General features: G+C 36.5%; 1 protein-coding gene across 4 annotated transcripts in view; it reads right to left on the bottom strand.

The window, feature by feature from the left end:
- Positions 1-666: 666 nt before the first annotated feature.
- LOC127423929 (TBC1 domain family member 22B-like) overlaps positions 667-16738 on the bottom strand; it is a 66995-nt gene continuing 50923 nt past the window's right edge. For 3 of the 4 annotated variants that reach the window (XM_051668631.1, XM_051668630.1, XM_051668633.1), the window contains 2 exons: positions 9568-9663; positions 667-5660 (listed from right to left, as the gene is read on the bottom strand). In XM_051668631.1, the coding sequence (XP_051524591.1) occupies positions 5532-5660; positions 9568-9663 (225 nt within the window). In that variant the 3' untranslated portion in view covers positions 667-5531. The remainder of the gene's footprint in view (positions 5661-9567; positions 9664-16738) is intronic. The other variant, XM_051668632.1, reaches the window with a different exon arrangement.

A 16738-nucleotide genomic window follows, 5' to 3' on the forward strand; every position in this document is an offset into this window, starting at 1 on the left:
CATTTCAGAAAAAGAACATCATACCAACAGTAAAATATGGTGGTGGTAGTGTGATGGTCTGGGGCTGTTTTGCTGCTTCAGGACCTGGAAGACTTGCTGTGATAAATGGAACCATGAATTCTGCTGTCTACCAAAAAATCCTGAAGGAAAATGTCCGGCCATCTGTTCGTGACCTCAAGCTGAAGCGAACTTGGGTTCTGCAGCAGGACAATGATCCAAAACACACCAGCAAGTCCACCTCTGAATGGCTGAAGAAAAACAAAATGAAGACTTTGGAGTGGCCTAGTCAATGTCCTGACCTGAATCCTATTGAGATGCTGTGGCATGACCTTAAAAAGGCAGTTCATGCTTGAAAACCCTCCAATGTGGCTGAATTACTACAATTCTGCAAAGATGAGTGGGCCAAAATTCCTCCACAGCGCTGTAAAAGACTCATTGCAAGTTATCGCAAACGCTTGATTGCAGTTGTTGCTGCTAAGGGTGGCCCAACCAGTTATTAGGTTTAGGGGGCAATCACTTTTTCACACAGGGCCATGTAGGTTTGGATTTTGTTTTCCCTTAATAATAACAACCTTCATTTAAAAACTGCATTTTGTGTTTTCTTGTGTTATCTTTGACTAATATTTAAACTTGTTTGATGATCTGAAACATTTAAGTGTGACAAACATGCAAAAAAATTAGAAATCGGGAAGGGGGCAAACACTTTTTCACACCACTGTATATCCAGGAGAAACAGAATATTTAAGAAAAAAAGAACGTAGGATGGGACTTTATCCATCAAGAATGGACTGGATCGAGAAAGCAGGCATTACAATGGTAACACTTAATATTCAAATCTATCATTATTATTGCCGCAGACTTTTTCCTTTCATGCTAATCGCTAAATTTTAGACAGGCTGCAGTACCTACAACAGTAGTCTTAAATAATGACTAAATAGCCATTTCGCTGTTAGTTAAAGAAATATTCCGGGTTCAGTACAAGTTAAGCTCAATCGACAGCATTTGCAGCATAATGTTGAAAAAAAAAAAAAGAAAAAAACGCTTGCAAACCTTTTCTGTGTGAAGTTATATCCAATATTATTACAGGGTTTAGTTGTGGCAACAAGGTTGTTATTTTTAATTTAAAGGAATATTCTGGGGTCCATACAAGTTGAGCGCAAATCGACAGCATTTGTGGCATAATATTGACTACTACAAAAATGTATTTTGACTTGCCCCTTGTTTTCTAAAAAAAAAAAAAAAAAAAAAAAAAATCTGGGTTCCAGTGAGGCTCTTACAATGGAAGTGAATGGGGACCAATTTTTTAACATTAAAATACTCACCGTTTCAAAAGTATAGCCACAAGACATATACAATATGCATGTAAACATGATTTTAGTATACTAAAATCACTAACTTTTTCTGTGTAAAGTTATAGCCAATTTTACAACTTCGCTGCCATGACGATGTAATGTCAATAAAGCCTAAAACCATAAAATAATTATAAAAATGAAATTTAACAACTTTACGGCTCAAATAATACATTAATTTTAACAGAAGAATTAATATAAGTGCTGTTATAAAATTATAGACTTCACATTTCTGTCTTTAAACCCTCCAAAGATAGGCTCCATTCACTTACATTTTAAGTGCCTCACTGTCACCTTTTTTTAAAGAAAAGGACGGAGTCGAAATAACATTTTTGTAGTAATAAACATTATGCCAAAAATGCTGTCGATAGAGCTTAACTTGTACCAAACCTAGAAAATTCCTTTCACTTTACACAGATAATATTACTAAGTGATTGTATTTCACTAAATTCATGTAAACATATTATGTTTACATCTTGTTGCTATACGGTGTGTACTTTAACATTTATGGACTGGCCCCATTCACTTCCAATATAAGCACCTTGCTGTAGGTACTACTTTTTTTTTTTCTTTTTTTTTTTTTTTTTTTTTAAATGGAGGGGCGAGTCTAAATTATTATTATTATTATTATTATTATTATTATTATTATTTACCCTACATTTTCCTTTAAAGTTATTTTTCTCTCTCACACAATCTAGGGTAAAAAGGAAAATCGTTTCAGTGGCGGAGCAAGTTATTTAATTTCGAAGAACGATTACAAAGACCTCTTTTTTCTCTTTGGAATAATAATGTTTGGAATTTCATGTTGATGCAGGCAGGAACAGGCGACAAATGTAATACAATCAATTGTGCTAGAAGGAGAAATCGAGACTTTATATAACATTTATAAAATGTTGAAAAAAAATCAAAATGACCATAAATGTTCAAATGTTTGATGCATACATTCACTGACTAAAAAGTGCCCAACCTGGAGCTGTAACTAATTCGTAACCTTTACTCAAGATGTACCACATCACAAGGAGTTAAAATAAGAACATCTCATGAATAATTACTTCCATTTCTTCAACAGGGTCAGCAATTTCAACCCTCTAAAATAAGTCACCCTTTAATTACCGCACTTTGAAAGGATGACGAGAGAGCCAGTTATCATCTCTGGAGTGAACATCAGCTCATTAAATTCTGCAAAGACAAACTTAAGATATAAGAAAAAAAAATACATTTCAGTTCACTTCAAAATAGAGTGCATTGTAACAGCAAGACTGTATGGTGCAGGTGGTTTCAAATGCCACTGACAGATGAACAGAGAGAGCAAGCTGACAAATGTACATTATTCAAGCTTTTAACATCAGCAAACTGAGATAAAACAGTTAAACGGCGTCACTTTTAACCGATTCGGACACCTCTCTCTAATCAACACACTCCATTTGCTTCAATAATTAAAGCATAAAGATACTAATTTATTATTCAGATTATCCTTGTGGGGTTTTGGTCCTTGCTGATTGCCAAGTTATAAGAGATGAATAGAGATTTCAATAAAAATATTTTCTTTTGTTAATTCATCAATTTATAAATGTCACACTTGTACTTTGGAAAGGTAAATGATGCAGAAGATTCAGATGAACTTTAACAATTAATCACCAATCAAAATGTATCAGCTGGAGTTACTAAATGTACCTAGAGGTAAAACGTAGGTTCAAAGGAAAGGGGAAGATTATCAGATCATCTACATCTGATTAGCATAAACATCTGCATTCATCGTTCGCCCTGGGAGACTGAATGGACGTGCAGATGGTAGATGCCTTTTCACAGTGATCTGAGAGTATGTGTACTGTTCCTGCAACAAGATTTTAATTTGGGTTTGGGCCAGAAATCAGCTGCTCAGAGTGTATTTGTTATATATACATTAAACTCTGCCTACATTTCAGTACCACACAGAAAAATAAACAAAACCTTTCAGGTTATTATATTAAAGGGATATTTCTCACAAAAATGAAAATTCTCTCATCATTTACTCACCCTCATGACATCCCAGATGCGTATGATTTACTTTATTCTGCAAAACACAAAGAAAGATTTTTAAAAGAATATTTCAGCTCTTTAAGTCCATACAATTCAAGTGAATGGTGACCAGAACTTTGAAGGTCCAAAAGGCAGTATAAAAGTAATCCATAACACTCCAATCATTAAATCCATGTCTTCTGAAGCGATATGATAGGTGTGGGTGAGAAACAGATCAATATTTAAGTCCTTTTTGTACTCAAAATCTACACTTTCATTTTCTCTTCCACATTCTGGTGTGGAAGTGACTTTCACTTTTACATTTAGCCACCTACTGGTTGGGGCTGGTCAATGGTGGAGATTGATAGTAAAAAAAAAAAAAAAGAAAGAAAAGAAAAAAGACTTAAATATTGAACTGTTTCTCACCCATACGTACTGTATCATATTGCTTCAGAATATATGGATTTAACCACTGGAGTCATACGGATTGCTTTTATGCCTCCTTTATGTCATTTTTTTGACCTTCAAAATTTGGTCACCATTCATTTGGATTGTGAGGAGCAACAGAGCTGAGATATTCTTCTAAAAAATCTTCATTTGTGTTCTGCAAAAGAGAGAAAGTCATACATATCCGAGATTGCATGAGGGCGAGTAAACGATGAGAGAATTTTCATTTTGGGTGAACTATCCCTTTAAGTCAGTAGTTTCCATTTTTAACACAGTTAAATGCAGCTCCATTCCTGTGGTCTCAGCATGGTGACCTCATCATTCTTTATGAGGATAAACCTCATGAAACTTGTCAAATAACATGTCTGGGTCATATTACACAACAATATAAAAAAATAAGAAATTATATTTGGCTTAAAGATCATGAGGACTTTAAGATTATTTGGATTCATAACAATTAAGAACATTTCTCAAAGTGTATTCTTTTTATATTATTAACTGTAAATTGTATTTTTACATCATGGTAATATATGTTGTATTACCTTTAATTTTATGTCGATTTAAAAATATAAATTTATTACAGTAACTTTTTACTGTAATGCAACATTTTATGAGAATCACCATTGAGAATAATGGTATTAAAAAAAATTAAAACGCCCAAATGTATTATGGTAATAAGAATGTGTGGGGAACATTTGCTCATCTGTAATGAAACAATCTTCATTTTAAGTATTAATTGTCTTTAAACAAAATTTAATTTCTTATTTGTTTATTTTGATTTGGGGTTGGAATGTGACCTAGGCATGTATTAGGGAGTTCGACTTAAAAACTAATATTAATATTTCACCACAGTTTGATTCAGCTGTCTGTGCTGAAACATTACGTCAGTAGTTGTCAAGCACCAAAGTTAAAACTCTTAAAGTACCCACTTTCTAAGAAATAATTGTGCAACAGGTTCGAATGCATATAACACCACTTTAAAAGATTAGATTCTCATCTAAGATTGTTAAAAATTCACATTCTTTTGATTCTAATCAACATAAAAACCCCAAAGAAAACCAAAACACATCGCTCAGGCAGTGCCGTATTGATTATTAGTATTGGTCCGACTGAAAAGCTCAGTCTCTTGAGAATTGACCCTTTAAAGCTGCCATAGCTTCATGTATTGCAGAGCTTCAATAATACAGTCTCTGAGTGATTACCTTCCTGTGGTACAATCAATGCTGCAATGAGCAAAGAGGCCAAGGAGATCACATTATGGTGTAATAACACAAAACATGAGTGGTGGTTCCACCACATCAGAGGAAAAACATTTTTTAAATTAAAAAAAAATGGGAAACTATGAGGGGAAAAACAACCTACTATTAATTTTGTTTTTGTAATTTTTGTTTCTGTTTTTAGGTTCATACTTTTATATGTTCCTATAAAAAGCTCTCTTTTCCTCGCCATCTCATTGTCAGTTATCTTCCGAAATAATCTGAAGTCAAATGAAACTGTCAGATTATTTGGAGTTCAAAATATCCAATTTGTTCGTGGTTATTTACTTTGTCTCGTGTCCTTGATCGTGAATTGTAACAGACGATGACACAAATTTGAAGTCATTCGAGAAAATTGGTGACCTCTGTCTTTGCAGTGTCAGATTAACCAGAGCAAAGATGTGGCGTTTTGTCTGATTCCATCGTTAGGTCAGACCATTGTCTGGATTTGTAGAGTCATGGTGAGATCCAGTTAGGGATCTCATCTCTTGTAGTGGCTTGGAGCGTCAGCAAACATGTATTTGAGTCTGTAGGCCTCAGCCAGCAGCAAACCCACCTCTTCATTGCCCCAGTGGATTGTGGGAAGGTTCTGCAGGAGGATCAGCAAGCTCTGAAACAACAAAAATGTACAGTATTTCAAAATGAAGAAAATTTGGAGAATCATCTAGTGACTTGAGGTCACATCCACACTAATACAGTACATTTTTGGTTGAAAATGCATTGATTTGGGGCCTGGGTAGCTCAGTGGTAAAAGACGCTGGCTATCACCCCTGGAGTTCGCTAGTTCGAATCCCATGAGTGACTCCAGCCAGGTCTCCTAAGCAACCAAATTGGCCCGGTAGAGTCACATGGGGTAACCTCCTCGTGGTCGCTATAATGTGGTTCCTTCTCGGTGGGGCGCGTGATGAGTTGAGCGCGGATGCCATGGTGGATGGCGTGAAGCCTCCACACGTGCAATGTCTCCGTGGCAATGCGCTCAACAAACCACGTGATAAGATGCGCGGGTCGATGGTCTCAGACTTGGAGGCAACTGGGATTCATCCTCCACCGCCCGGATTGAGGCGAATCACTACGTGACTACGAGGACTTAAAAGTGCACTGGGAATTGGGCATTCCAAATTGGGTGAAAAAGGGCCAAAAATAAAAAAAAGAATAAAAAAAAATGCATTGATTTTGCTATGTTTACACCTTTCATCCACACTTCTTCATCAAATGGATTCATTATAACTAAAACTAATTTTAGATAAACAGTATATTATACCATTTGAAATCTTTTAACCCTGCTTTTCTTCAACATAAAAATACCATTAGGGACTTATAGACCATTTTTAGACCAAATTATTATGTTTTCTTTTGAAAAAGCACTGACTTGAATGTTTATGCCTCTCATCTACAATGGAACGTTGCTTTCCTCCACACAAAATTGAGATTTTTGAAAACGTGCTAGTGTGAACGTGGCCTTACACCCGGTCTACACTGGACGCATCAAAGTATATGTTCTAAACCGTTTATTTGTCTTGTTGGCAGGAGTAGTGCCAGTGTGTGCAGTGCAGAATGAAACGGGGCATCCATCTACTGTCTGCAATATGTGACACAACATGACAAGAAATCATTGATTATAATTAGTTCTATTTTCTTTTGACTCAATGCTCCACTCGCATTCAGTGTGGACAGGGTGTTAGTCTTACCATTTTAAACAGTTCTGTGCAGTGTTATTACCGTTAACGGAAACGTAATATTTTCGCTAGATATAAAAACTAACATAACCCCAAAAATTCAAACTAAACCAAAAAAGATTTATGACTTCAAAACTAAATACATGCATTTGAATTTTAGTTATTAGCAGTATATTATAACATTTTAAACCGTTTCACTCCACCATTATTAAACATAAAAATACCTTCACATAGCGATAACACAAAATACAACGGCGTTACCGCATAAACTTAAGCAACCCTAAAATGCTAGAACTACAATAGAAATAAAAATATTTACAAATAAAAACTAAATAACCCAGAGAGGCTGCAGGTACCACCTCAGAAAATACTGTTTCCTGGCGATTTTCTGTTCTTTGACATGCATTTTACTGTTCTCACTTGAAAATTCTAGTAATCATGGCATGATTACAATGTTAGTATAATGTGATTCATGACTGGCACCGCTCTGGGGTCTATGTAAGTGGGGATTTTATGTAAGAGACTGTGATGTGTGTGTGTATGGGGGGGCTGTTACCACCTACAGCTGCAGTAAGTGCACAATACCAGATCTATTGTGATCAGATTAATTCTGTGTAAGATCAGATCTCGGGTTCTTCGGGTGAGGAATTTGGTGCAGTATCGTGAGCTGAACAATCTATGATTTTCAAGTTGCTAACCAGAGTGCCTATTGAGCTTCTTTGAAAAATGGCACCACATATACAGTGCATACATATACATCAGCCTACACATATGGACCTATATTCAGTTTTGTGTGATTTTTAAAGACTTTGGATGTGAGTCTGAATAATCTAAATATTTTCAAGACATACACATATTTCATTATATTTAATAAAAATTCTTAATCCATTCTCTGCTTGTACTTCTCTGAGCAAATATGAAACTTTAGTATTGCAACACTTTAGGAAGAATCACTTCTGCTGTATTCCTCATTTGTAATTTGCTTTGGATTAAAGTGTCTGCTAAATTAATAAATGTAAAAGGCTGCGTAGTTTTGTTGCTATGGAGCTCACTGCTAACTGGTCCAAGTAAAAAAAAAAAAAACATTTAAAAAAAAAAACCATACTATTATATTCCTTGATATGGCTTGGGTCCCTCCTTCAGTGTAAGTCTATGGGTTTCTTTTCACCCGTTTTTTCATCTGCCATGTGAAAATCATCAATCGGACTGCTTACAAAAGCATTTGCCCTTCTCTTCTCAACAAGTCACATGATTTGAGGTATGATTAAAGTCCATAGCAAAAATGGTGTTGGATAAGCTACGCGCCAAAGTTTAATCCTCAAAGGAATATTCCGGGTTCAGTACGAGTTATACTAAATCGACAGCATTTGTGGAATAATGTTGATTACAATAAAATGAATTTCGACTCGTCCCTCCTTTTATTAAAAACAAAAACAGCAAAAACCGAGGTTACAGTGAGGCGCTTACAATGGAAGTGAATGGGGCTAATTTTTTGAAGGGTTTAAAAGGCAGAAGTGTGAAGCTCAGTATTTTATAATGGCATTACATTAATTCTTTTGGTAAAACTTGTCTATGATTTGAGCTGTAAAGTTATTTAAATCGCCGTTTTTGTGAGATTACAGGGCATTTAAAGCGTTACGTCATCATGGAAAGTTGCAAAATTGAACTTTACACAGGAAAGGTTAGTAAGCTATTTTATCACAAATCATTTTAGCACATTTTATTCATGTCTTGTTGCTGAACATTTGAAACACTGAACTTTCATTGTGCTTCACTGTAACCCAGATTTTAGGGACAAGTCAAAATAAATTTTTATTGTAATCAATATTGTCACAAATGCTGTCGATTAAGCTTAACTTAAATTGAACCCAAAATATGTCTTTAAAGCTAGGTGTTTGTTTAAATTCCTTTGTTAAAAAAACCCTATGCATGAGCAAAAGCAATAGTGAAACTTTCCATAGCAAACAAAAATAGTTACCATCACATTTTAAGATGTCTGAAATATCCCCTGCATGTAAAACACACCATAAATGGTACTAATGTTAATAAGTAGCACACCAGAGGACAGCAGCGACATCAACAAAACATCCATGATGTTTGCAGAGAAACTCAATGAATCTGAACTACATGCATTCCATTTTAAAATAATTTTTTTTTTTTTCAAGGCAAATTTTAGCATATTCAACATTTGAGATGCATCACGCTAATGAAAAATAAATAAATAAATCAGTGATCTGATTTGCATTGCATAATGCATTGACAGCCCCAGTATAAATACAAGCTCTCAAATAATTATCCTTCGAACCAGGGGCGGACTGGGAAGAGAAACTTCAGCCAGTCGCGACCCATTTGGCATAACGCGGTGGCCCGTTTCAGTTTATCGCCGCAGGTTCGGCCCCGTTTCGCAGCTGGCCCACCGGGAAAAGTCCCTATGGCCAGTCCGCCCCTGCATCGAACTGCCCAATGCCCAACCTGACGATGAAGCAAAAAATAAATGAGAGAATGAGAGATGGAGTTGAGCTTTAAAGATCCTTTGAAAGTCAGAGTGGGAGAAGGGAGATAATGGGGGGGTGTATAACAGAACGTTCTCGTTTGGCGGGTGCTGAGGTGTGGTGAATCCACTGGCCTGTGAAATTCAGTTACAGAAGAGGCTGCTGCACTGGAGGGCCAATTATTCCGATCGTCCCCGAGTAAGTGACGGCCTGCCACTTTCCAGTGATGCATGCATGTGTGGAAAGCGTCCAGCACACATGCACATGGTCACATATAACCCGCATATGATTTTTCAGGCACAAACCTCAGCGACCGTGTCGCGCTAAACACATAGGGACATGTCAGTACCTGAAAGTCCACCATGGAGAGGATCTCTTTGCGCCATTTGATGAGGAAGGCGGCGCACACGTAGAGGTGGAAATGGGAGAAGCCTTCTGACTCCGCCTAAAGATGTACAGAACAAAAAGTGTTGAAAAACATATGCTAGCATATTTAATTATGTTAGCAGTTATTCAGCACAGTGGTTTTGCTTCAGGACCCAGATTTTACATGGACATCAAGTGGCGACCCAACACACAAAAATTGTTTATTTGGTTTATAAAGTAAAGCTAAAAAAGTCCTTAAGTCATTTAAATTTATAGAAAGTTCTATGAGCTGAATAGGCTCTTCATAGGTGAAATTATTAACATGACATAATCTGAAATAGGAAAATTTAAAATTTGGTTTCTAAATGCCTCTTGAATTTTAATGACTTTGTGTTCTCCTGGCAGCCAACAAATTGTATTTGACACAAACTATCCTCACTACAAGTAAACCCAAATTTCACTTATCGGGGTACCAATTTTTTATGTTGGCTTAATGCTGTGTTCACGCTGTGTCTGTATTACTGTAATTACGAGATGGCAACTCTGAGCTGTTCACATCCTGGGACCTTGTAAGTTATTTGTTTCTATGACAACACTCAAAAGGCAAAACTGCTTTGTTGTTGATAACACCAAAATATTTTAATAAAATAATGAATTAATTCATGAATTCGCCTCTTTTGTTGTAGCAAAATGTTTAAGAACAAGAAAACGCTTCAGGTAATGATGGCATTACAAATTGGCATTCAAAACCGATATATTTGATCACTTCCGTTAACTGTTGAGGCCGCTGTCATATTCACATGGCACCACTACAAGTGGGAGTTTTCACAGAATTCCGAGTTACACAACTTGTAATTATGAGTTCTTCAAAGACGTGAATGCTTTTTACAAGTCGGAATCTCATAATTATGGCAATTATGACATGACGTGAATGCACTATGAAAAAAACAACATAATGTTCTGAACTTTGAGCTTATTAAGGATTTCAAGGCATTGATCACTTCCAGCTGAAAAGAACAGTTCGACTCCGTTCACCACTGTTCTTTTAAATCCAGTGTTTTGAACGTGAGGACTCCTAAACTCCCGAGGGATTTTGGTATGGTGAAGTGCACCTCAGATTCTCGATCGAGAATAGTTGGTCATTCGGGTATTTCTCGCTTACTGTTTTATGACTACTGAGGATTCGGACATACTACTCCATTGGCATACTGTATGGAAGGGAAGTATGGATATTCGAACGCGTCGCTGGCGTTACATTGACAGAATCTTTGTGATTTCAAATTCCAACCGTCAAACCGTTCAAACAAACCCACAAAAAAACACTTAAGCTGCTATCTCTCCCTCCATCCATCCATCCATCTATCTATCTGATGTTCTTTCAGTCTGACTGTTGGGCTTGTAAATCATTCAAACTTCAAGCTTTTTAAACTATTGTAAACTTTCGTCATCATAAAAGTTTGTAGTCTTGTTGGCATTTATGTGCCTTTATTGGTTATTAAAATAATGAAAGGCAATAAGATATTTCGAGAGTGGGCAGGGGATGGTAACAGGACATGTCACAGGCCAAATTCGAACCTGCATTCTTGTAGTAGCAATGCAGCTCATATTAGTCATGGGGTTGTACTCTCACGACTCTACCGTCGTGGGGTTGTACTCTAAAACAAAACTGTTTACTTCCACCATGACTAATAAGTGTTTTAAGACAACACATTTTATTCATTAAATTATTCATCTAGCTCAGAGTCGAGCGCCTACACAGTAAGCTCCTAATGTAGTTTTACCATCCATGTAATTTATAGGATTGGGATTTAGGTCATGTTAGTTATTCCCAACGTATCTAAATTAGACACCACCCATTCTGCCTCTCCGCTCCTTATCTGTCCTCTCTTCTGTATCCCTCTCTACTTTAGTACAGTTTGGTACATTCAGCCACTTGAGAGAGGCAGTGAGTGTTTATAAATAGGTTTGTTTACTTTGTTTTTGTTGGTCCCTCATGAAGCGGGGGGTTGGATTTTATAAGGACACAAAGAGACAGCAAAAAGAAAAGAAAGAAAAGGCAAGAGATGGAAAAAACTCTTTTTAGTCAATGTTGCTATGTCGGGTTCATCAGGAGGCTCAAACAAACAGAGCAATATTTTGATCGCACCAAAGACCCATAGTGTTAACACTTTTCAAGGTAATAAATAAACAAATGGGTAACCATCTTTAAAGGAATAGTTCACACAATAAGAAAACAGTTTACTCAAGATTCAAAGCGCTAATAAATATGCAGTGGGCACCATATGCCTTCAGAAGAATTAGAAGTTGCTCGCAAGGAAGGAAGGAGGGAAGGAAGAAAGAAAGAAATAAGGAAGAAAGAAAGGAATGAACAAACAAAAGAAAAAGACAGACCAATGAAAGAATGAAAGGAAGGAAGTAGTAAGGAGGGACAAAAGACATGTAAGAAAGGAAGAAAGGAAGGAAGGAAATAAGGAAGGACAAGAAATTAAAAAACGAAAGGAAGGAACTTAGGAACTAAAGAAAGAAACGAACAAAAGAAATAAAGACCTTAAGAGGAGTGAAGAGTAAGCAATAAAGCAGCAGAAGACAGAAGAAGCTCACTGGACATGGAGTTCTACACAGCCAAGTGTTCCTCCTTCAGCTCTCAACAAAACCCATCGCATTAATGGAGAGCATGTGAGATGCAGATGCTTTAGAACATCAGCCAGACATTAACATGACTTTCCTTTTTGTCTTGACAGCTCTCTCTTTCTTAATTATTTCATCTTCACCTCTCTCTCTTTCTGGCCAGAGCTCTTTGTGAAACTCTAATTGATCTAAAGTCTTTGTGCCATACGTGCAATTACTGGAGAAACCAGATAAAAGAGCTCCAGCAGAAGTTGGGGCTCTTTTCTCTGCCTTCAGCCTCATATGAGGGGACAAAAAGCCTCATCTAATCATGCTCCTCTGACCCACAGAATGCTGCCTTTCATTGGATGTGCAACATGTGTTTGGTCACTGTGTAACTCCATTGAATGCATTCATTAATCATTATTAATATTACTCAGGAATATATTATTTAATATTTCAAGCCCAAAATGCAATCCTAATAGGAGTTTAATGCAAAACGGCAATAAAAAGAACAGTCATTAATGCCCTTTCAATAATTTCAATATGAAATCAGTTCACCCAAAAAATAGAAAATCATGTTGTTCCAAAGTCATATTCTGTTATTTTTACCAGGAAACACAAAAGGAGATCTTTATCATAAATCATGAATAACATAGCTCATTTTCCATAAAATAAATGTTCAGAGACCAAGTTGACCAACTCCACCACTACGGCTCCAAAAAGGACAAAAATGCACAATAGAAAGAGCTGTGGAAAGATTCTTAAAAACTTTATACTTTTGTACTTTTTTGTGTTCAAATATATTGTCTACGCACATTACTACAACAATTAAACATGCAGCTTTGAAATATGCATTCTTTGCCTTGAGCCAAGAGGCCAGCGTGTGATGTTTCAATCTTCTATTGGTCACGTAGAGTACACCAAACTTAAACTTTCAATATGCAGTTGAATTTTCGTCCCATGAGCGTGTGTTTCCGGTAGCCCATGTTTCGATGCGTTTGAATGAGAGTGAATGGAGCGTGAAGTCTGGTGTGACCACCCCTTATTTCATTTATTTCAAAAAATAAAATAATATTTGTTCTCAAAATATTACATCAAAACTTTATCTGTCCCTAAAACAGGGGATTGGACAGACAATTTATGATGTCATGACATGGTGAAGGCTTATCTAATGAATATTAATTAGGTTATGCTCACATGGCAACATAACCTTCCTGGACTGCCCAGGCAGTCACATAAACAAATTATTATTCATGAGCCAGTCCTGTTCAGATATGACACCACTTGCCAATCTGGTATCGAGACGCATTACACGAGCAGCTTCACGTTTGCTTACATTTATTTACATGACCTTTAAGTGTTTTGTTAAATATTTGAGAGCACACATTTCCTGACTTACACACTAGAAATGTATAGATCTGGAGATTGGGTCTATTACAGTATTTGCTCATGTCTGAGACATCAAAACTGTAAAGCTAACAATTTAAGATCAAATTTTAATTAGAAGTGAAAGGTGAATAGTTTAAAGAATGAACATTGGCTTTATTTCTGCATAAATAAGCAATATCTATACAGTATATATAGTGTGTGTGTGTATATATATATATATATATATATATATATATACATACACACACACACACACACACACACACACACAACCGGTCAAAAGTTGACTGTGGCGTATGAAGGCGTATGCTTAAATGTTTGAAATTAGTTTTGTAGACAAACATATAATTGTGCCAACATATTAATTTATTTCATTATAAAACTAAAATTTAATTAAAAAAAAAAAAAAAAACCTTTTTGAAATTGATGACTTGGACCAAATAATAAAGAAAAGCAGCCAATAAGTGCCCAACATAGATGTGAACTCCTTCAATACTGTTTAAAAAGCATCCCAGGGTGATTCCTCAAGAAGTTGGTTGAGAAAATGTCAAGAGTACATGTCTGCAAATTCTAGGCAAAGGGTGACTACTTTGAAGATGCTAACATATAACACAGTTTTGATTTATTTTGGATTTTGTTTAGTCACAACATAATTCACATAGTTCCATTTATTCCATAGTTTTGATGACTACCATTATTCTAAAATGTGAAAAAAAAGAAAAAATTATATAATAAAGAATGAGTGTTTCAAAACTTTTGACCGTTGTGTATGTGTGTGTGTATGTATGTATGTACAGTTGAACTCAGAAGTTTACATACACTTATGTTGAAGTCATTAAAACTCATTTTTTAACCACTCCACAGATCTCATATTTGCAACTATAGTTTTGGAAATCTATTTTGTGCATGACATGAGTAATTTTTCCAACAATTGTTTACAGTCAGATTGTTTCTCTTTTAACTGACTATCACAATTCCAGTGGGTCAGAAGTTTACATTCATTAAATTAACTGTGCCTTTAAGCAGCTTGAAAAACTCCAGAAAATGTTGTCAAGCCTTTAGGGAATTAGCCAATTAGCTTCTGAAAGACTAATTGGCTAATTGGAGTCAATTGGAGGTGTACCTGTGGATGTTTTTTAAGGCCTACCTACCAACTCAGTGCCTCTTTTCTTGACATCATGGTCAAATAAAAAGAAACCAGTCAAGACCTCAGAAGAACAATTGTGGTCCTCAACAAGTCTGGTTCATCATTGGGAGCAATTTCAAAATGCCTGAAGGTACCACGCTCATCTGCACAAACAATAGTACGGAAGTATAAACACCATGGGACCATGCAACCATCATACCGCTCAGGAAGGAGATGCATTCTGTCACCTAGAGATGAACGTAGTGTGGTGCGAAAAGTGCACATCAATCCCAGAACAACAGCAAAGGACCTTGTGAAGATGCTGGAGGAAACAGGTAGACGAGTATCTATATCCACAGTAAAACGAGTCCTATATCGACATAACCTGAAAGGTTGTTCAGCAAGGAAGAAGCCAATGCTCCAAAACCACCATGAAAAGCCAGACTACAGTTTGCATGTGCACATGGGGACAAAGATCTTACTTTTTGGAGAAATTTCCTCGGTCTGATGAAACACAAAGTTAACTGTTTGGCCATAATGACCATTGCTATCTTTGGAGGAAAAAGGGTGAGGCTTGCAAGCCGAAGAACACAATCCCAACTGTTAAGCATGGGGGTGGCAGCATCATGTTGTGGGAGTGCTTTGCTGCAGGAGGGACTGGTGCACTTCACAAAATAGATGGCATCATGAGGAAGGAAAATTTTGTGGATATATTGAAGCAACATCTCAAGACATCAGCCAGGAAGTTAAAGCTTGGTGGCAAATGGGCCTTCCAAATGGACAATGACCTCAAGCGACCTCCAAAGTTGTGGCAAAATGACAACAAAGTCAAGGCATTGCTGAAACAAAAGCTGAAATAAATCATTCTCTCTACTATTATTCTGACATTTCACATCCTTAAAATAAAGTAGTGATCCTAACTGATCTAAGACAGGGAATGTTTTCTATGATTAAATTTCAGGAATTGTGAAAAACTGAGTTTAAATGTATTTGGCTAAGGTGTATGTAAACTTCTGATTTCAACTGTATGTATGTATGTATGTATGTATGTATCTATCTATCTAATATATATATATATATATATATATATATATATATATTGCAAAAATAAGCAAGACCAAGAGGCCTGAGAAAAATAACATTAACCACTAATATAGCCAGCTTTTTCCAATTCAATCAGATCCTGAGGGATAAAATTAACCCCCACACTACATTATTTCATTATACTGTACATATTCAGTTTTTCTCAGAGATACATCACATTACTGAAGTTTGCGTTTCATATGCTCTTTCAATAAATAAACACAAGTCCAGGATTTAAGCCCTCTCCAACAATTTGTATTTATCAAACTAAAGACATGCATCTCTGTCTCTGTAATCCATTGTTAAATTTGCAAACAAAGAGCGTGGAGATGGCAGGACAGGTTACGTGTGGAAAAGTGTGGAGTTAACCTTCAAAACACGTGTCATGCCTCAGCTTCTCTTTCCGTGTTAAAATGACCTCATTCACACCTTTACCTCCTCTACCTCAGCTAGATGGATAAACGCTGCTTTTACTGCCTGCTCCGACCCTGCTGTGAAACAGCCTCAGGAAATTAAGAAAAAAAAATTGAGAACGAGGAAAGCAGTTAGAAGTTCACTGTCTACTGTGAAGCAGTACCCGAGAACAAATCTTGAAAAGGATGGGTTACCCAAAAATGAAAATTCTGTCATCATTAACATCCTTATGTTGTTCCAAGCCTTTAAGACTTTCTTTCTTTCATGGAGCACAATACGGGGCATACAATTTTCCATAGCATGCCCCTTTTATAATTGCTTAAAGGGGTTGTTGTGTAGGGTCACAGGACTGAAAATGCCCATCAAAAACGTCTGGCAGAAACAGACTGCTGACTCATAACGAACAGAAGCAAATTGCATGCAAGTGCATGTAATGGGGGATCGCCACTCGCCATTTTCTCTCTCGGATTGCAGTTGTCATCTGACAACCAATCCCCTTTATCCAATAAAACCTAACCTGTGGGAATGGCTC

Source organism: Myxocyprinus asiaticus, chromosome 33 (assembly GCF_019703515.2).
Source record: "Myxocyprinus asiaticus isolate MX2 ecotype Aquarium Trade chromosome 33, UBuf_Myxa_2, whole genome shotgun sequence".
NCBI lineage: Eukaryota > Metazoa > Chordata > Actinopteri > Cypriniformes > Catostomidae > Myxocyprinus > Myxocyprinus asiaticus.